This window comes from Gopherus flavomarginatus, chromosome 6 (genome assembly GCF_025201925.1).
Source record: "Gopherus flavomarginatus isolate rGopFla2 chromosome 6, rGopFla2.mat.asm, whole genome shotgun sequence".
In the NCBI taxonomy this organism is placed as follows: domain Eukaryota; kingdom Metazoa; phylum Chordata; order Testudines; family Testudinidae; genus Gopherus; species Gopherus flavomarginatus.
Window position 1 is genome coordinate 139,985,337 of NC_066622.1, and position 19,395 is coordinate 140,004,731.

Below are 19,395 nucleotides of genomic sequence, written 5' to 3' on the forward strand. Positions count from 1 at the left end.
AGGGAAGGCAGGCAGTCTCTCTCGAAATGCGTGGCTGCGTTCACACCACTGAAAATTTGTCAAATTACAATTTGGTGTGTTCAGCTTGGCACACATTTTCCATTTAGCTAAGAAGTTATAAATCTCTGTAGACAAACACTACCCCAGTGTAACTGATATTTGAGCAATCAACACGTGTGAACAAAGAACAAGACCCAGAGTGTTTTAGAGTTTCTTGCAAAAGAGGTACAAAGAAAAATGAGACAATCCAATGAAGAAATTGCCAAAGGGGTGATTTTTTAACTCTTATTTTTGTCTCTGTATTGAGTCATTTTTCATCAAACCACTGTGAAAATTTTAAATTGTGCTCAAATTTTATATTTTCTGTTTTTGTTTTTGCCATTTCAGTGAGATTTTTACAAAATAAAGATTTTCAATTGAAAACTGAACTGTGTGATCCAACCTTAGGTACGAGGGAGCTATTGCTGCATGAGCCATAATTACATTGATTGCATCTCCTTGGGGGAGGGAATCATCAAAAACCCTAGAACTGTCACATTAGGCTTTACAAAGGGGATGTTTTTTAAAAAAGCTCGGCAAGAAGATTAAAAGGAAAAAAATTAAGATCTTTATGAATCTAAAAGAATCTGAAACCGAGAAGAAAGCTAATTAATGGAATGGAGTCCCTAAACAAAGAAGGAAATGGGCAGATGAGGGGGAGGGAGCAAATATGGATACATGGCAAGGCAAGAGGTATCCTTCAGGAAATGGAAATCCAGCCCAACTGAAGCCGAAAGAATGGACCAGGTAAAGTTAATGGAGGAATTGGGAAGGCTTGGAAGAGCTGCTGGCCAGAGACGTAATAACTTGCTTTAAGTATATTAGCAAGAAGAGGCCTCAGAGAATGAGTGGGTCTGCTGGACTTTCAGGCAGTAAAAAGTAGCTGAAGAGAAGGACATTGCAGGGAAGCTAGACAATTTCTCTGCCTCAGACTCCCATGTGAGGAGAGATTGAAAAGATTAGGACTGTTTACAGAGGAGTCAAAGGGCATGTACACAATATGACTTATGTCGGTATAACTTATGTCGCGCAGGGGTATGAATAAGCCAGCCCCCGAGCGACATAAGTTACACTGATCTAAGCCCCAGTGTGGACAGCACTAGGCTGATGGGAGAGCTTCTCCCACTGACATAGCTACCGCTGCTCACAGAGGTGGATTTATTATGCCGACAGGAGAGCTCTGGCATGGGCCCAGAAATGAGGGGATTGGAGTGTAGGAGGGGGCTGCAGGCTGTGGGGTGGGGCAGAGGAGTTCAGGGTGTGGGAGAGGGCTCTGGGCTGGAGTAGGGGGTTGGGGTGCAGGAGGGGGTGAGAGCTCCATTGGGGGGTGCAGGCTCTGGGGTGGAACTAGGGATGAGGGGTTTGGGGTGTAGGAGGGGGCTCCGGGTTGGGGGGGGGGCTGAGGCAGGGTTCTTGCCTGTCCTGACTCCACATTGTGCTCTAGAACCAGCCAGGAGGAGGGATAGCTCAGTGGTTTGAGCATTGGCCTGCTAAACCCAGGGTTGTGAGTTCAATCCTTGAGGGGGCCACTTAGGGATATAGGGCAAAAGTCTGTAGGATAATTTAATTGGGGATTGGTCCTGCTTTGAGCAGGGGGTTGGACTAAATGATCTTCTGAGATCCCTTCTAACCCTGATGTTCTATGAAATTTTCTAAGCTGGTCCAGCTCCTAGGCAGAGGTATTGCAGGCAGCTCTGCATACTACTCTCACTCAGGCAGTGCACCCACAGCTCTCATTGGCCACAGTTCCCAACCAACAGGAGTGTGGAGCTGGTGCTCGGGTGGGGGCAGTGCATGGAGCCTCCTGACCCCCCTGCCTAGGAGCCAGACGTGCTGGCTGCTTCTGGGGTGCAGCCAGAGCTTTAGTCTGTGCAGAACCAGGGCCTTAATTTTGAATATTTTGATTTTTTGCCTGTGGTAGTTTTGTAAATTCCAAATAAGAAATCCCACCCATAGTAGCATTTAAAACATTTATAACTTAGTTCATTATAAATATTAATCCATAGTTGCAATGACAGAATTTTTCAAATTAATTTTAGAGCCTAAACTTGATTTAAATCAGATTATTCAAACAAACAACAAAAACAAACAAAGCCCCACAAGTGATTCAAACCTCTCCGCTCTGAACCCACCAGAACAGAATTGAAGATTAGTGACCAGCCAACACAACTCAGCACCTCTTTAAAGGTGTGCTGCTCGGGGAGGGGTGGGGCGGGGAGATCAAGCTGTTTCCTCCCAAAGAGAAACCCTTCCCTTTCTGTGCTGTCGCCCCAATCCGTCTCTGTCCTACAGGATGGTCTAAGACTGAGAGTTTACTGAATAATCCCTGAACGTTTGCACTCTTCTTTCTCACCCTCTCAAGAGTGCTGCTGCTCTTCCTCTGTGAAGCTGTGCCATCTACTCAGGAATGAGAATGGGGAAGTGTAATGGTGCTCAGGGGACTCACCAGCAGGAGATGCAGGAAGCAGCAGCCAGGCACGAAATGGCTAGTTAAGAGCTGCAGCTGCTTCTCTCTGCTGAATTTAAAGGACCAGTGGCAGAAAGGCATGGTGGGACTGCCTGCCTGGCTAAGTTTGGAGAGGGGCTGGCTCATCTGCAATCAGACTGAGTGCTTGTGTCTGGCTGAAGGCAGCAAGGCTGGGTTATAGCAGCACGGTGGGTGGAGGACTTTGGCAGGCCCTGGCCCCCACCTGAAATAAAGCTGAACATTGAGAGTGACAATGGAGAGGGTGGGGTGAGGGGGGGAGAGAGAAAGTTGTGTTGCACTATGAAGGAGAAGCAGCAGCACTTGAGGAATGGTCTCAGATAAGGGGAAAGAAAGAGACTTGATCTATCTGGATTTGAAGAAGAAATGGATAAAACAAAATCATTTCCCAGCTGTCAAATCAGTAAGGGAAGAGGTGCAAATAGGAGATGTTAACCCCCCTGAAAATGGCAGAATGGAGAAAGCGAAGTGCTGGTGACCCACAGAGTTAAAAGAACACAGGGTGGAGATCTGTGGATAGGACGTACACATATGGGGCAAGCTGAAAAACTTAAAACTGCAGCCTTAGGGAAAATGAAAGTTACTTGTCAACTGCCTAAATCCCTGATGGGAGCAAGAAGGGTTATGTCTGGAGGGCTTGTTAAATGGATGCTTAGTAGGGGAGAGAGAGTAAACCAGCCATTTATGGCTGTACGCATAACACTTGAACTTCTGGATAGGGTCCAAATGAGGTGTCAGTCTTTCTGGGTTAAACCATATATTTCCGCCCACTCCCAGTGAGGTGCTATAATTGTCGAAGGTTTGGACCTACAGCAGCGATTTGTTAGGGGCAGTAAATGTGGAGGAAATAACCCGTACGAGAACTGCGTAGAAGGAACAGAACCTAAATGCAGCAATTGCAGGGGAAAGCAGAGTGCAGCATATAAAGGATGTACAGTAGTAGAGTGAGCTAGAGAAATACAAAAAATTAAAATCATTCAAAAAATATATGTGGAGGCTACCAAAAGGTACCCCCGCAGCAGGAAATAGGAAAAGAAAAATACTCAAGTAAGAGAAAAGATGTACGGGGCAGCAGCACACATCTCTGGTCAGGGAGGAGATTAGGAGAGGAATGGGAGAGGATGTATTGCTTGCAGGAAAAGGAGAAGTTTATAGCATTCATTAAAGAAGTAATTAACTGCACCTTGCAGAAGGGGGAAAAATGAAAGGATTAAAATCATAGCAGCAGCAGCAGCAAAATATCTAAAGACGGGCAACTTTGATAGACTGTATTCATGTGGTTTTAAATGAAGGCAATAATACATCTTAGATAATATGGTTTTAACAATCCTGAGCTGGAATGCATGTGGTTTAATATTGCGTGAACAGGAATTTAAGAAAGCCATCTTTGAAATGGTAAAAAAGCCTGAAGTAATATGTGTGCAAGAAACATGGCTAATAAGTAAATTTATGATCACTCTGCCAGGACATGATACACTCCAGAGAAGCTACCAGAGGTGGCAGGTCTGTATATTTAGAAAAGAGGGACTTAGTTACATCAAAATGGATGTGCAGAAACTAAGTTTTGAATATAAAATTATTGAGATTCCCATGCAGAATGAAAACACTTATATACAGATTTATAATGTTTATAATCCATGTAAAATTAGTTCTGTTAGAATTAGAAAAACTGGTTAATAATGTCAAAAACCCATTCATAATTTGCAGAGATTTTATTAGTCACAATGATCAATGCAGAAGTAAGAAAACTGACCTAACTGGTAAATGCTTAGAACAATTTACAATATGCATCATCTGATAATATTGAACACAGGCTCACTTACTAGATTTAATTCAGTGGGTGGATCCTTTTCTGTTTTGGTTTTGGGAATTGTGATAAATAATATAGCTAGGAAATGCAGCTAGGAAATTCATAAAGAAAATGGAATGGGAAGTGATCACTTCCCTACATTTATTGAATACCATGGCTGAGAAAATGTCAAAAACACAGAGTTCCTAGCTGAGATTTTTCAAAAATTTGATTGGGGCTGTCATGGTATAATTCCCCACTCTGAATCTTATCGTCCAAAAGATGGGGTACCAGCATGAATTCCTCTAAGCTCAATTACCAGCTTAGTACTTGTAGCACTGCCACCAACCAGGAATTCCAGTGCCTGGTACACTCTGGTCCCCCCAAAACCTTACTCGGGGACCCCCAAGACCCAGACCCTCTGGATCTTAACACAAGGAAAGTAAACCCTTTCCCTCACCGTTGCCTCTCCCAGGCTTTCCCTCCCTGGATTACCCTGGAAGATCACTGTGATTCAAACTCCTTGAATCTTAAAACAGAGAGGAAAATCCACCTTCCCCCCTCATTCTCTCTCCCCCTCCCAGACTCTCCCTGAGAGAAAAAGTAATCCTAACACAGAGAGAAATTAACCTTTCTCTCCCTCTTCCCTCCTTTCTCCCCACCAATTCCCTGGTGAATCCAGACCCTGTCCCCTGGGGTCTCACCAGAATAAAAAAACAATCAGGTTCTTAAACGAGAAAAGCTTTTAATTAAAGAAAGAAAAAACAGTAAAAATTATCTTTGTAAATTTAAGATGGAATATGTTACAGTGTCTTTCAGCTATAGACACTGGGAATACCCTTCCAGCCTAAGTATACAAGTACAAAGTAAAATCCTTCCAGCCAAATACAAATTTGAACTCCTTCCAGCCAAATACACATTTGCAAATAAAGAAAACAAACATAAGCCTAACTCGCCTTATCACCTAGTACTCACTATTTTGTATCTATAAGAGCCTGTATCAGGGAGATTGGAGAGAAACCTGGTTGCACATCTGGTCACTCTCAGAACCCAGAGAGAACAACACCCAAGCACTAACAGCACACACAAAAACTTCCCTCCCTCAAGATTTGAAAGCGTCCTGTCCCCTGATTGGTCCTCTGGTCAGGTGACAGCCAGGCTCACTGAACTTGTTAACCCTTTACAGTCAAAAGAGATATGAAGTCCTTTTGTTCTATTAACTCCTATTATCTGTTTATGACAGGGGCCTTTTCAGGCTTAAATATGATGAATATTTATGTAGTAACTAGTCAAGTAATTGGATTGCCAACTCTCCAGGATTGGCCTGGAGTCTCCTGGAATCGGCATTGATCTCCCAGTGACTACTGAAAGCAACCCAAGAGATTTTAATAGGAGATTTTTAGAAAATGACATTGTCATGTTGGGGGGGGGGGGGAAATATCCTGAAATAGCTTCAGTCAGAGTTGGCAACCCTATCAAGTGACAATCTAGGAGCTCCTGTAACAACATAATAAAAGGAATTTCTGTATATCAGAAACTGATCTGGCCATCTAAAACACATCAGATTGACCCCAGTTTAGAAATCCAGTTCCCTGGTGGAATAAAGATTGCAAATTATTGATCAGAGAAAGAAATAAGACATACAAGTAAGTAAAACACACAATGAATAGTAAAGACTTAATACATTATAACAGATATAAAGGGTGGCACAAAGGATAATCCAAAGACAAAAACAGAAAGTTGGAGAAATTTGTGGGAAATTGAACAAAAATTCAAAGTGCTCAGAAATATATAAGCAAAGTCAAAGACTGAATGGAATTTGAAGTCAAAGTAAATGTAAACCAGGGCTTTATGTAAGCAATAATGTTGAGGTCTCCAGCGTGGGAAAGGCAGACGTTATAGCAAAAGAATTCCAAAAGGTCATTAGTCATATGAATCAAAGTAATGACTTCTGTGAGGCAAAAAAGGAGGTTTATTGAGGAAAACGATGAACTGTTAAATGGTTGGAGAGAATGTGATGATGTGTTAAGCAAAAATTGTAGTGTGCAGGAGCTTATTGAAGCCATTAGAAAAAGGAAAAATAAATGCTTCAGCACTTCTCAGAAGGGCACAAGAATCCACTGTGGTTATACAGTGACATATGGCGTAAAGCACTGCTGCCACTGAATGGACACAAGAATGGTGATACCAGTTAGGAAACCCAGCAAGAAACACACAAAAGCTAATGCCTATAGGCCTATTGCCCTTAAATCCTGTGGGGAGAATCATGGCAAAAAGGATACATGTGAGACTAGGGGAGTGTTTGGAGAAAAGTGATGTTATAGCTGAGGTCCAAAGTGATTTCAGAAAAGGAAGATGCACAGTTGACCATATAGTGAGACTAGAAACAGAGATACAAAAAGGCATAAGGACTAAGAACCTTACAATAACAGTCCTCCTGGACACTGAACAAGCACTTGACATGCTAAGGAGGGAAGGCCTCCTACGTACAGTAGCTAAAACTGGAATAAAAGGGAGAATGTTTTGGTGGATAAGGAACATTTTAAGTGACAGAACTACACAAGTAATCAAAGTGGGAACAACTTTATCAGAAACTTACAGGCTTACAAATGGAACTCCACAATGGAGTATTATCAGCCCTGCTTTGTTTTCCTTTATGCTAAATGACCTCCTGGAAAGCATGCCTATGGGAATAAGTATTTCCCTTTTCGCTGACAACTGTGCAATGGGACTAAGCATAAAAGGCTCAAAGTAATCAAAGAATAGACAAATGAGGCACTCCAGAGAATTTCCAAGTGGGGAAATGATTGAAGTTTAAATTCTCACCTGCAAAAACGAAGGGAATGCTTTTAACCAGGAAGAAAATTAGGGAAGACTGGCACTTATATCTTTATGATGAAAAAATTCAGGTAGTTCAAAAGTTTATGTTCCTTGGAGTAGAGCTGGATAATAAATTAACTTGAAAAGGTTACATAGATGATAATATACAAAAGTGTAAAAGTAGGATGAACACACTGAGAAGTGTAGCTGGGAACAAATGGGTTGCAGATAAGAAGGTATTGATGATGATGCAGAGAGCGTTGATAAAACCAGTTTTAGACTACAGATGCCAAACTTTTGGTTCAGCCTCAAAAACAACTGTTAGAAACTTGGAACTGCTCCTGGCCAAACTTCTGTGATTGGCATGTGATAACAACACCAGAATGTAAAAAGCAGCAAAGAGTCCTGTGGCACCTTAGAGACTAACAGACGTATTGGAGCATAAGCTTTCATGGGTGAATACCCACTTCATCGGATGCATCTGATGAAATGGGTATTCTCCCATGAAAGCTCATGCTCCAGTACATCTGTTAGTCCAGGGGTCGGCAACCTTTCAGAAGTGCTGAGCCGAGTCTCATTTATTCACTCTAATTTAAGGTTTCACGTGCCAGTAATACATTTTAACGTTTTTAGAAGGTCTCTTTCTATAAGTCTATAATATAGAACTAAACTATTGTTGTATGTAAAGTAAATGAGGTTTTTAAAATGTGTAAGAAGCTTCATGTAAAATTAAATTAAAATGCAGAGCCCCCCGGACTGGTGGTCAGGACCTGGGCAGTGTGAGTGCCACTGAAAATCAGCTCACATGCCGCCTTCGGCACCCGTGCCATAAGTTGCCTACCCCTGTGTTAGTCTATAAGGTGCCACAGAACTCTTTGCCGCTTTTTACAGATCCAGACTAACACAGCGACCCCTCTGATACTTGACCCCAGAATGTGTGCTGCAAAGAGCCACTGAAGGAGCACCTCTGAATCTAAGGATGCACTATTAGATTTCTCTCTTCTGGGGAGAGAGAAAAAGGAATCATGAAAATGGAAGTTCACATCAGATTTATGAGGATTGCTGGGAGCTTAAATTATATGGGTTGCCACAGACTTCCTCATACTATCAGGGTCAAAAATGGGTAAAGGAGATGTATAAAAGCAAAATTGAGAGAACTAAAAAATTGTAGTTATGGGAAATCAAATTATAGCTGGACACTTAGTCCCCATTTATGGATTTGGAATTGTACGGCAAAAACAAGGAGAGCAAAAAAACACCAATAAGATTTCTGAATTTATTTATGAAAAATGGAGCCAGCTTTGCCAAGTCTATACAGATGGATCAAAAACTGACAGCACGGGTAGAGTGGGAACTGCCTTCTGCATTCCTAGTCTTGGAATACAAGAAATCTAAAAGGCTATCGAATTATGTAGTCATTCTGATGGCTGAACTAATGGAGATGTTGAAACTAACCTAGTTTAGAAATATGCAACTGGCTGCAACTGTCATTTCATGTGATTGTGTGTCAAGCATTATGACAAGCAGAAAAGGGATGTAGGAAAGCCAATATGACATAATAAGTGAAATAGTGTTCCTAACTATGGTAATAATGCAAGCAGCTATCTGTGTAACAATAGCATGGATTCTGGCACATATCAGAATACCTGGAAATGAAATAGTTGACAAAGCAGCAAACCATGCTCTAAAAAATGAGGTGGTGGATATTAAGACAACCTTAAGTAGACACGAATTTAAAAGTTTGGGCACAAAGGAGCTTGTGCAGGAATGGCCAGAACTATAGACTAAGGAAACAAAAGGATGAAAGTTCTATGATGTAGGCTCAAAAACCAAAGATAATCCTATACTCCACACTCATGTTAGAAAAAGTGAAGGAGTCATTTTTAAAGTGTTAAATGATAAGTTCAACTGATCCAAAAGACAAAGATGGGCTGTGTAATGTGTGCAAAACCAAAGAAACTTGGTCATGGTCTATGGCATTGTGCACAATATTCTACGGAAAGAAAGTTTCTTCACGAAAAATTGAGTACAAGCAAAGATTTTTCCCTACAGGGACTAGTGAGAATGTAAGAGAAATGGAACAGTACACACACAAAAGCCTGGCTGTGTTTCCTGAAGGATACTACACTGAGTGAAAGAATATATATTTTAAAAAAACCTTGGCTAAAAATGCATGAAGAAAATGGCAGTCATAGCCTGGTATCATGAGGCTGTTGCACCAAAAACCAAAGACAAAGGCATGCTGGGAAAAAGCTGCCTGCAAGAAGGCAGCCTGTACTGGGAAGAGTTAGTTGGGGCCAGGATTTTGCAGACCATTGCTATCTCGTATCCTGCAAGTGACAGAGCCAAGAAATGTCAGCACTTTTGGGGGGCGGGGGTAGGGATGGGGATTGCAGTGAGAGCAGCAGGATCAGGTGCCCAAGTTTTCTGTAATCTCCTCTTCGCTGGATGAGATATAGGCAGCAGTGGCTCCAGGCACCAGCGCTCCAAGCACATGCCTGTGGTGGCAAGTCGCGGGGGGTGCCCTGCCAGTCCCTGCCAGGGCGGCAGTCAGGCAGCCTTCGGCGGCATGCCTGCGGGCGGTCCACTGGTCCCATGGATTCAGCGGTAATTCAGCAACGGGTACGCCGAAGCTGTGGGACCAGCAGACCTCCCGCAGGCAAGCCGCCGAATCCGCGTTACTAGCGGACCTCCCGCAGCCGCAGTGCTGAATCTGCGGGACCAGAGACCTCCCGCAGGTAAGCTGCCGAAGGCAGCCTGCCTGCCGTGCTTGGGGCAGCAAAAAAGCTAGAGCCACCTCTGGATATAGGTATTAGGGAGTGTGCTGTGACGGGGAATGGACTAAGATCACCAACTCATTCTGCATAAGCCTGGAGCAGCCGTTCATTGTGATGATTTTCCATTGCTACCACCTTGGACACCTGTTCTGTTTGTGACATGGGTATTAGTATGGAAATCTGATCTCTTCCTAAAGCTAGGAGGTTTATAGTATGGCTACAAGTGTTTATTTTCTGTTAAAAGAAAGGCCTTGAACTCCAATTCCTGAATGCTCAAACAGCCGTTCCAGCTGTATCCCAATTACAATAGAGCCGTGTGATCTCTTCCCAAAGTAACATTATTGTGTTATTTTTAAATAAGCTGGTTTGCGGCTGTTTGAACATGGAGTCGGAAATCTGGGGCTGCTCTAGAATAATTCACAGCATAAAAGTAGGTACTTGGCCAAGAGAAAAAAAGTCTCTGTATTAGTCCCAACTGCTGTTAAGTAGCACCTAATGCTCTTTGTAAGGGCTTGGTGGTTTTTGGCTGAGTGTATGTGTCATTAACAACCAGCTTTTGGCCAAAAGAAATAACATTTTCTCACCCAAAGAGACCATTGTATGAGACCAGATGGCCCCAAGTGTCTGGAAGTAGGTCTTGGCAAACATGAAGTTCTTGAAAGTAGGATTTTGCTAGGATTTATTCCTGATGAAACATAGCTGCTGGTCTGATGTAGCCAACTCAGTTTTTTTTTTTTTAGTTTCAAGTCCTGTTGTGTTATTACTCATAAGGCCAAGTGTATTGTCTGTTTAATATGTGACAAAGGAAAAGAGTCTCTGAGCCAAAGAGCTGACAACATTTTTAAACACCAGAGGACCGTTAAACAGGCAAATTTGATCAATTAATTTTTCTAACGTGTGCCTTAAACTTTGTAAGAGCAGCAGTGCTGCTTGCTGCGATGAGACTTTTCCTAGTCCTGTAGGAGTGGGAGGCTGTGACTCTGCCCTCTGAAGTCTTGCAAGACATGTTTGGGATGAGCAGGAGGGATTTTTCATTATGGAAGTTTTCCCTGCTCTTCTCTGTGAAATTGACAATATTGAACTTCAGCTGGAAGGTTTAATAGCCTCGGATCCAAGGACGGGTTACTTTACACCTCCACTGCTCCAGCAGGTCCATTATTGTTCATGTAACAGTGTGCTAGCTGCGTCCCACGTATCTAGGAGCACGGTCCCTGCCCTGAAGAGAACACAACCTGAAAAACAAGAAGTGGTTGAGGGGTAGGGGAGAGGAACACCACCAATGGGCGGGCACAGACACTCACTGTAAATGCCCCTCACACCTACCGGTTGTTAGCTGGCTAATTGCTTGTAGGCAGCATGACTGCAGTGGGTCTAAATGAGACAGCTGAACGATGGAGAGGGGCTGGAATATTGACTGAGGAAGGTCCATTCCTTGCATGGGGTAGGATGGCCAAGAGCACAGAGAGTGGTAGGGGAATCGGAGTAACCAGGCTGGCCTCATGGGCAAAGCCACAGGGTGGGGAAGGTGATGCAATAACAGACAGAATCAGTTACCAGACGGTGCTTAAGAAAACTGCGCACCTTTCACGCCAGCAAGGCTTTGAGGGGACCTAGCTGCTACTCTGGAGGCCATGTCTCTCTGGAGAGGAGAGGCTGTTCTTGACTGAGTCTTAAGTTACACACTGGAGTTAACTCAAGAATTAACAGGAGTCCAGTCACTAAGTAACAGTGATCACAACAGAGATGGATTCAACATACTGGGGGGCAGGGAGGGAACCAAAAAGTGACACGGTGACTCGGAACTTTAGAAAGGGAGATTTCAATAAAATGAAAGGGCCAGTCAGAAAGGCCCTAAAGTTAAAAATAACGTAAAACCCATAGCTGTGGCTTGGGACCTATTAAAAAAACAAAACCCAGTTGTCTCAGAAGGAACGTGTGCTGCTGAACAAAAAGCGAACCAGAAAATTAAGGAGTAAAACAAGTAGACCTAAACGGCAGGTTCAAAAGGCTACTGATGCCAAACAGAAATCCTTCGACATTTGGAAGTGAACCCAAGTGAAGCTATGAAACAGGAGCATAAATTACAGCAGGCAACGTGCTAGAGGGAAATTAGGGAGGCCACAGTGGCTTTCAGGCAGCAAAGAGCTAAAGGTATAAGAGCAAATAAATGTTTCAAACGTATCAGAAGCAGGAAGCCTACAAAGAATCAGTGCAGCTGCTGGATCACTGGGGCCGCTAAACGGAGCAATTAAGGAAGACAAAGACATTGCTGGGAGATAGAATAATTCCTTTGCAGGAGTCTTCATCACAGGGGAAATTCCATCCCCAGCCTGCTCTTTTATAATAACGAAGATGAGGTTCTTTCAGAGACTGAGATGTCAGAAGAACCAGGAGGTCCTTGAAAAAGCAGAAGGTCCCCAGGCCAAAATGGTTCATCTAAAGGTTCTGAAGGAGCCAAAGTATGAAGTGGCTAAACTGCTAACTAAAATCAGCCCCTGTTCCAGGGGTTGGAGGGTAGCTAATGTTGAGACTGTATTTTAAAAAAGGCTCTAGGGCCAGTCCAAGGAATTGCAGACTCCTAACCCTTAGACGTGTAGCTCACAGAACCAATCATTAAAAACAGAATAATAAAACACCTACAAGATTGTGCTACAACAGGGTTTGACAGTCCAGTTTCTGCCAAGGGATACTGCCTGTCATTAATCTGTTACAATTCTCTGATCAGGTCAGTAGAGTTGTGGATAAGGAAGAACCACCTGACATAATGTACTTGGATTTTCAAAAGGCCTTCAACAAGGTCCTACACAACAGGCTATCCAAGAAGCTAAGTCCTCATGGGGTGTGAGGGAAAGTATTGTCCTGGTTCAGAAACTGGCTAGGAGACAGCTAATAAAGTGTAGGAGTAGATGGTCTCTTCACCCTGGCAAAAGGTGAATAGAGGGGGCATCAGGGTTCCATATTGTGTCATTTAATATATTTATTAATGATCTAAATAAGGGGGTGAGCAGCGAGGCAGCAGCATTTCCAGATGACACAAAGTTACTCAGATCAGTCAAATCCAGAGAAAAGTATGAGGAACTTCAGAGGGACCTGACCAAGTTAAGGGAAAGGGAAAACACAAAGGCAAATGAAGTTCAGCATTGATAAATGCAAGTAATGCATTTATTGGAGAGAAAAATGTAAACTACTCTTACACCTTACAGGGTTCTAAATTAGCTGTATCAGTTCAGGAAAGGGACCAGGATGTCACTGCAGACAACAGAATGGAGAGCTCTGCATAGGTGTGAGCAGAAAAGCTAAAGAGATGCTATGGTGCATAATGAATTAGGAAGGGGAATAACAGAAAATACTATAATGTCTTTTAATTATTGGTGCAGCCTGAGCCAGATACTGTGTGCAGGGCCGGTCACTCATCTGAAAACAAGTACTGCAAAATTAGAGGGGATTCAGAGAAAGGCAACAAAAGTTATTAGGGCCCGTAGAAAGGCGATGAATAAAATAATGAGTGTTACAGAGAAGATAGATTCTGTGTGTCTGATAATACAAGAACAAGGGGCCAGTCAGTGTAGTTAACAGATTAATAGCAATTCAAACCTGATCAAAGGAAACATTTTTTCACATAATGTGTAATTAGTCCATGGAACTTACTGCCATGTAAAGTCACTGAGCTCACAAACTTAGCAAGATTAAAAACGAGATTGTACCTTTATATGGATCATAAGAATAATCACCATGATAGAGTTACTGCTAACCCACTTTGGAAGGGATATTAAGTCTTGTGCTCCAGGGCTTAAGCCAATCTCTTAACTATTAGGCCTCAGGAGGCGAGCTAATGCGGTGGGGGCAGGGGGAAAATGATCCCTAATGTGAAGTTTCTTGCACCTTCATCTAGGGCTTCTGGTACTGGCCACTCTCCGAGACAGGATGCTGGACTGGCTGGACCTCAGGTCTAACATAGCCTGGCAGTTCCTGTGATTCTCCCCATCTCTCTCTTTCCTTTGGTTTGGAGCTGGTGGGTTTCCTAGCTCAGTGTCCATTGGGGCGGGGAGTTGCCAATGCTCAGTCCTCACTCTAGACAGTCTGTCCCAAGCTCCTACTTCCCCGAGAGTGAATATTCTCTCATTCCTCTGCTTCGAGAGCAGCTGAACATCACTGAACCTAGATCTCCTCCAGGAGGGCACTGGGGCTTCCTTCCATACCCAGCCCTCCAGCCCCACCCGTTTGAGGAAGAAGCAGTAAAAGAAGCACAGAGCCTTAACAAATCTGTCTAGATTTCTTCCCCAGGAAGCATGGATTCTGGCAGTTCCTTTCCCCTCCCCTCTTATTAGGGAGACAAGGAGGTGGCTGTAGGGCGCAAGGGACTTAACGGGTGCAGTCGGATAGGGTGCCAGCCATCCTCAGCTGGGCCAGAATGCTACACAATAGGGGCATTTCCGAAATACTCGGCTCTGCCGTTCAGCCTGCGGTCTGTGCTGTGCATCCTCTCTCCCAGCCAGGTAACACCGCATTGCTTTCCGTTGGAGTGTGTCAAAGTTAGAATCAGGACTCACAATTTGTCAGACCACTCTGTTTATTAGCGCAGCGCTCCGCCAATAACATTCAGAATATGTGAGTGGCCATGCAAGGCCCAAACAGTCTTATTTATACAGATAAAAGAGCGGGAAGTAGACAAAGGGACAAAGAAATCAAAACAGTAAAATTCACCTGGGGCACAGCATGCATATCCTATTTCCTTACTAACTGTTATCGATATAAGGCTAATGCTTCACCAATTGCCCTTAAACGGTGCAATTGTTCTATGTTAATGTCTATATTCCTGACACCTGGATTGCAGCATTCCAACAATTTTGCTTAAAGGTACAGACAACATTTCTTTAATCCTTTCTATTCTTACTATATAATTCATTCTACTTTCACAAGTGCAAGGGAGCCCGTTCCCCCTCGGAAGTGCTTTGTTGTTTGCTTGTGCTGTCACCTTGTGCACACAGCAGAGATGCGGGGGCCTTTACTTGGTCTGAGGGCAAGAGCGGTAAGAGAGTTACGGGTGGAGCAGGGCTGGGCAGCCTTGTAAGTCTCAAGGCTGAGCACATTAGAGTCCTGATGTAACTAGAGAACTGCCCACTCTCCTGCAGCTCCCTAGTGAGTTATACAGGCTCTGTCCATGGCCAGCGCTGGTGCAGCGTGCACCTACCCACAGGTGCTCACAGGATTCAGCTTTTCCAGGGAACCAGGTTCAGTCAGACCCGAGGCTTCAGTTTGCCAGTGGGTCACTGTGGGTGACCTAACCCACTCCTCACCCAAGAGGGCTGTGCTCCAAGCCAGGCTCAGGATTGGGGCCCAGGCCCCCAGCATTCTCACCACTGTTCAGAAGCATCAGCAGATTCCTGCCATCTGGCCAACGGTAGAGAAGGGCCCTGCAGGAGGGTCTCATTTGCCCATTGAAAGCAGGGGGTAGGAAGGGTTCCTGGGTACCTTAAACAGGCACCTTTCTCCTTCAGGCCAGGTGCGACTTCTCAGGTTTCTCCTTGTAGCTGCCTGGCCTGTTCTTTCCATGGCAGCTTAACTCAAAGGCTCTGGCAAGAAGGAAAGCGAACCAATTCCCCTGACACTGCAGCCCAAGCAAGCACAGAGCCCTTGGCTTCAGAGCAGCCTGACCAGCGGCCCAGGAGGCACAGCCTCCGCTGAAGGCCTTTCCCTCAGGCTTGGCTAATGCCTTTGCCTTCTCACACCCCATGAAGGGATTTAACCCCTTTGCTCCCAGCTGGGCAAGTGTTGGCACAATCGGTCACAGGTATAAAGCAAATCCAAGTGACAGTCAGACTTTGCAGCAAGAGAGTGGAGTCTCCTCGTCATCCCTATATCCTGTGTGGCATGGGTCATCACTGCGCCTGCCTGTGACCAGAGGGGCCCCTGAGTGTGCTACTGAGCACTAAGGAACCCAGCCCAATGTTGCAAGAGCATTCACCCCGGGAACCCAACGGGCGCCACAGAGGGGCTGGTTACTCAGAGGTGCTGAGCACATGCAGCAGCTGCCAGGAGACGCTCAGCATCTCTGAAGATCAGTGCCCAGTATCTCAAGTGGAGCACTCAGAGCAGCTTCTTCTGAAAACTTGGGCCCTAAAGTTGGAGCAAATTACCCAGAGTAGGAGTGAGGAAGAGACTCCCACAACTTCTGCAAGAAATCAGTCCACTGGTGCCGGGGGCTCAGTGCAAGGGCCAGGAGAGTCTGATGCTCGGCATGTTGTGTGTGAATCGTGTCTGGTTTCACTGGGTGCTTTATCCCTCTTCCTCATCCTCTGCCTCCTGCTAGTTTTCTTAGATGGGGACTCCAAGGCAGGACACTGCCACAGTTCTTGTTTAGTATTTGTCCTGCTTCCAAGGCCCACTCCAAGCTGCGCCTCCCACCCAGCTCCAGGCTGATGCTCAGACTGGGGGGAGCTCTGGGTCATGTTCTATACCAGCCTAGATCGCCCAGCTACGACAGTGCTGTGCTCTCCTGCTGCCTTTCTGCAACCCTCGTGCAGAAGGTCAGAGGTATCACCTCACAGCCTGCTGGCAAAGAGCTCATTTGCGTTCTAGCCTGGAGCACCCAGCAGCTGCTGTGGAGTTGCTCTCCCTGCCCAGGAATTTCCTGAGGAGCCCATCTGGCAGAGAGAATGCGGGCCTAGGAAGGGACACTTTGGTCCCTCAGCCCCATCAGCCTAGGGAGTCTCCCTGCTGAGGCCTTGGTGGAGAAAGATGCTGCCCAGAAGCCCCTCTCAGCTGCCGGGGGATTCCATTCCTGCTCTGTTCCCTTTCGACAGGTAAATCGCACCTGGCCATCGTGCAGCGGGTGAACAACGAAGGGGAAGGAGACCCGTTCTATGAGGTGATGGGGATCGTCACGCTGGAGGATGTCATTGAAGAGATCATAAAGTCTGAGATCCTGGATGAGACAGACCTTTACAGTCAGTGTCACAGACCAGATCCTGTGATGAGGGTAGCCAGGATAGGGCCTAGCTAGACAGACAGCTTGCTCAGCTTGCCCAGATAAACAGTCAGCCTAAGCAGCCAGGAATTAATTTTCTGAGGAGGGAAGTGTATCCGTCCTGCACCACCACTCCCCAGCGGGCCCTGCGTGTCCTCTACAGCACAGAGCATGTGTCATGAAAATACCAAGCATAGCCCGAGACCCATCCTTGCCCTCCTGTGATTCTGGCACCTCACCTGCAGACGCTGTGTGCAAGGCGCAGTCACACTGCATGTCACAGGCCCCTCTGCCTGGCATGGTCCCTCAGCTGTACAAGGAGGGAGCGATGTAAGTGCTGGCTGACTCGGCCTGGTGCCTTCAGTGCACAGACTTGCAGGTATCAAGGGAAATTCCCACGAGGAGGGTGGATCTGGCTGGGGAACTGTCTCCTCAGAACGGGGTCTTTTAGAAGTGGACTAACCAAGGCACTAGAAAACAGCCTGAAGGGAACAATCCAGCCCTGGCAGCTGGGTGGCGGGGTTGGACTGGAGGGGACCAAACAGGCTGGCCCCTGTGGGTCTGGAGACAGCAGCTCGGCTCCAATCTCAGCTGCTCAGACTCCATGGGGACGAGCACAGTGTAAACATCTCAGGTCTCAGCTACACCGATGTAATTCGAGGTTCGGTTGTGTTCCAAGCTAACCTTAAGCAGTATTGTCCTAGGCATGTAACCTTGCCGCTCTCCACCCCTGCAGCAGACAACCGAAAGAAGGAGAGGGCACTGCACCAAGGCAGGAAGCCACACGACTTCTCCATCTTCAGGCTCTCAGACAGCGAGATGAAGGTGAAGATCTCCCCTCAGTTGCTGCTGGCCACGCACCGCTTCATGGCATCAGGTACCAGCGGCCCCCTCGTGCCTCGTGGACAGACGCCCAACGCCCCTGAGCACAAGCGCTCTGGGGGCTCTCAGGATCCTCCCCACAGTATTGCCAGTGCTCCACCACCAGGGGCTTGTGCACCGCTGTCTCGTGGATTTCATCCGCTTCCTTCCCCCCAAGCAGGGGTTCCCCTTTCACCTCCTTCTTGGGGATTTGGACCCATGGGGGCCATAGACTCCCCACCTCCGGGGGTTGGATCTGGCTCCCAGTCCTGGCCCAAGGCACCATGGGGGGATACTGTGCTGTGGAAGGCCCCATCACCTGAGTGAGATGCCAGACCAAGGCCCCCCTCTCTCCTGTCCCTGGTCATCATGGAGCACCCACAGGGAAAAATTAGTGAGTGCTCTGCACCCACTGGCAGCCAAGCCCCTCCCCCAACCCCACTTCCTCCTCCTCCTCCGCCTACCTCCAAACAGCTGTTTGACTGCTCTTGGGGGGAGGAGGAGGAGCAGGAGCATGGCCTGCTCAGGGGAGGAGGCGGGGCCAGGGCTTGAATTTGGGGAAGGAGTTGGAATAGGAGCAGGGAGGGGGTGGAATGAGGTGGGAGGGGTGGAGTCAGGGCAGGGCCAGGGGCAGAGGGCAGGTTGAGCACCCACCGGCGGGAGCAGAAGTCGGCGCCTATGCTGGTCATCTGCCTGGGTAAAGTTACGATCCCCAAGTGCTTTGCCAGCAGCATCAGGGGGAACGGAAGCATCCCGGCCTGCGTCTCCTGACTGGCGGAGTGAGCACACAGGGCCTGCACAGCCCTACCCTGCTGGGATCTCCCACATGTAAAGGGCCTTGGGATACATGGAGTCCATCTCCTCTCTTCCCCCTAGAAATCGAACCCTTCAAATCTCCCTGCCTCTCGGAGAAGATCCTGCTGAGGCTCCTCAAACACCCCAACGTTATCCAGGAGCTGAAGTACGATCATAAGAACAAGCGGGCCATGGAGCACTATCTCTACCAGCGCAACCGGCCGGTGGACTACTTCGTCCTCATCCTGCAGGTGCGTCTGGGGCACGGGCCCCTGCAGGGCTCTTCCCCACGTCAGGCAGCCCGAGGCTGAACCCCACAGGGGCTGTTCCTCAGTGGCTCTCACCTGGCTGGGCCAGACCAGGTCGTTCAAAGGGAAGAGCCTTGGGATGTCACAGCCCAGGGTGGGTCCGAGGTGGTGACTCCAGCGAGGGCTGGCCAGAGATGCCGTGCAGTGCAGTGCAGGGCAGTGCAGTGAGCATGGAGCTAGGAGCCGCTACTCCGAAGTGCTCACTGCCAGCTCTGACAGGCTTGCAGCGTGGTGTTTAACCTCCAGGCCTTGGTTCCCCGTCTGTGAAATGGGCCCGCAAGTTCCCCAGCTCCCAGATGGGGTGTGAGTATGAGGAAGTGAGTGCTGGCAAAGTGCCTGGAGGACAGTGTGAGCTCTCCTTGCTCAGCAGTAATCATCTGGGGGATGTTTCTCATTCCCTAAGGGGACCGTGCTGCCCAGTTGGTGGCACAGCTAGAAAGAGCCCGGGGGCTAAAAATTCAGGGATCCTCACTGATCCTGAGTGTCTAATAATCTCACTGCCCTTCAGCCAGGCTGCCTGCAGGCAAGTGCTGAGGACACTTCCCCACATTCTC

At 46.7% G+C, this 19,395-nt stretch overlaps 1 protein-coding gene across 1 annotated transcript in view; it reads left to right on the plus strand.

Annotated features, from left to right (window-relative positions):
• The window catches only part of CNNM1 (cyclin and CBS domain divalent metal cation transport mediator 1), a 52,291-nt gene that overhangs the window by 15,925 nt on the left and 16,971 nt on the right, over window positions 1-19,395 (plus strand). Inside the window, exons 2-4 of the mRNA XM_050960783.1 lie at window positions 16,714-16,857; window positions 17,614-17,754; window positions 18,615-18,784. Coding sequence (XP_050816740.1) covers window positions 16,714-16,857; window positions 17,614-17,754; window positions 18,615-18,784 — 455 coding nt within the window. The remainder of the gene's footprint in view (window positions 1-16,713; window positions 16,858-17,613; window positions 17,755-18,614; window positions 18,785-19,395) is intronic.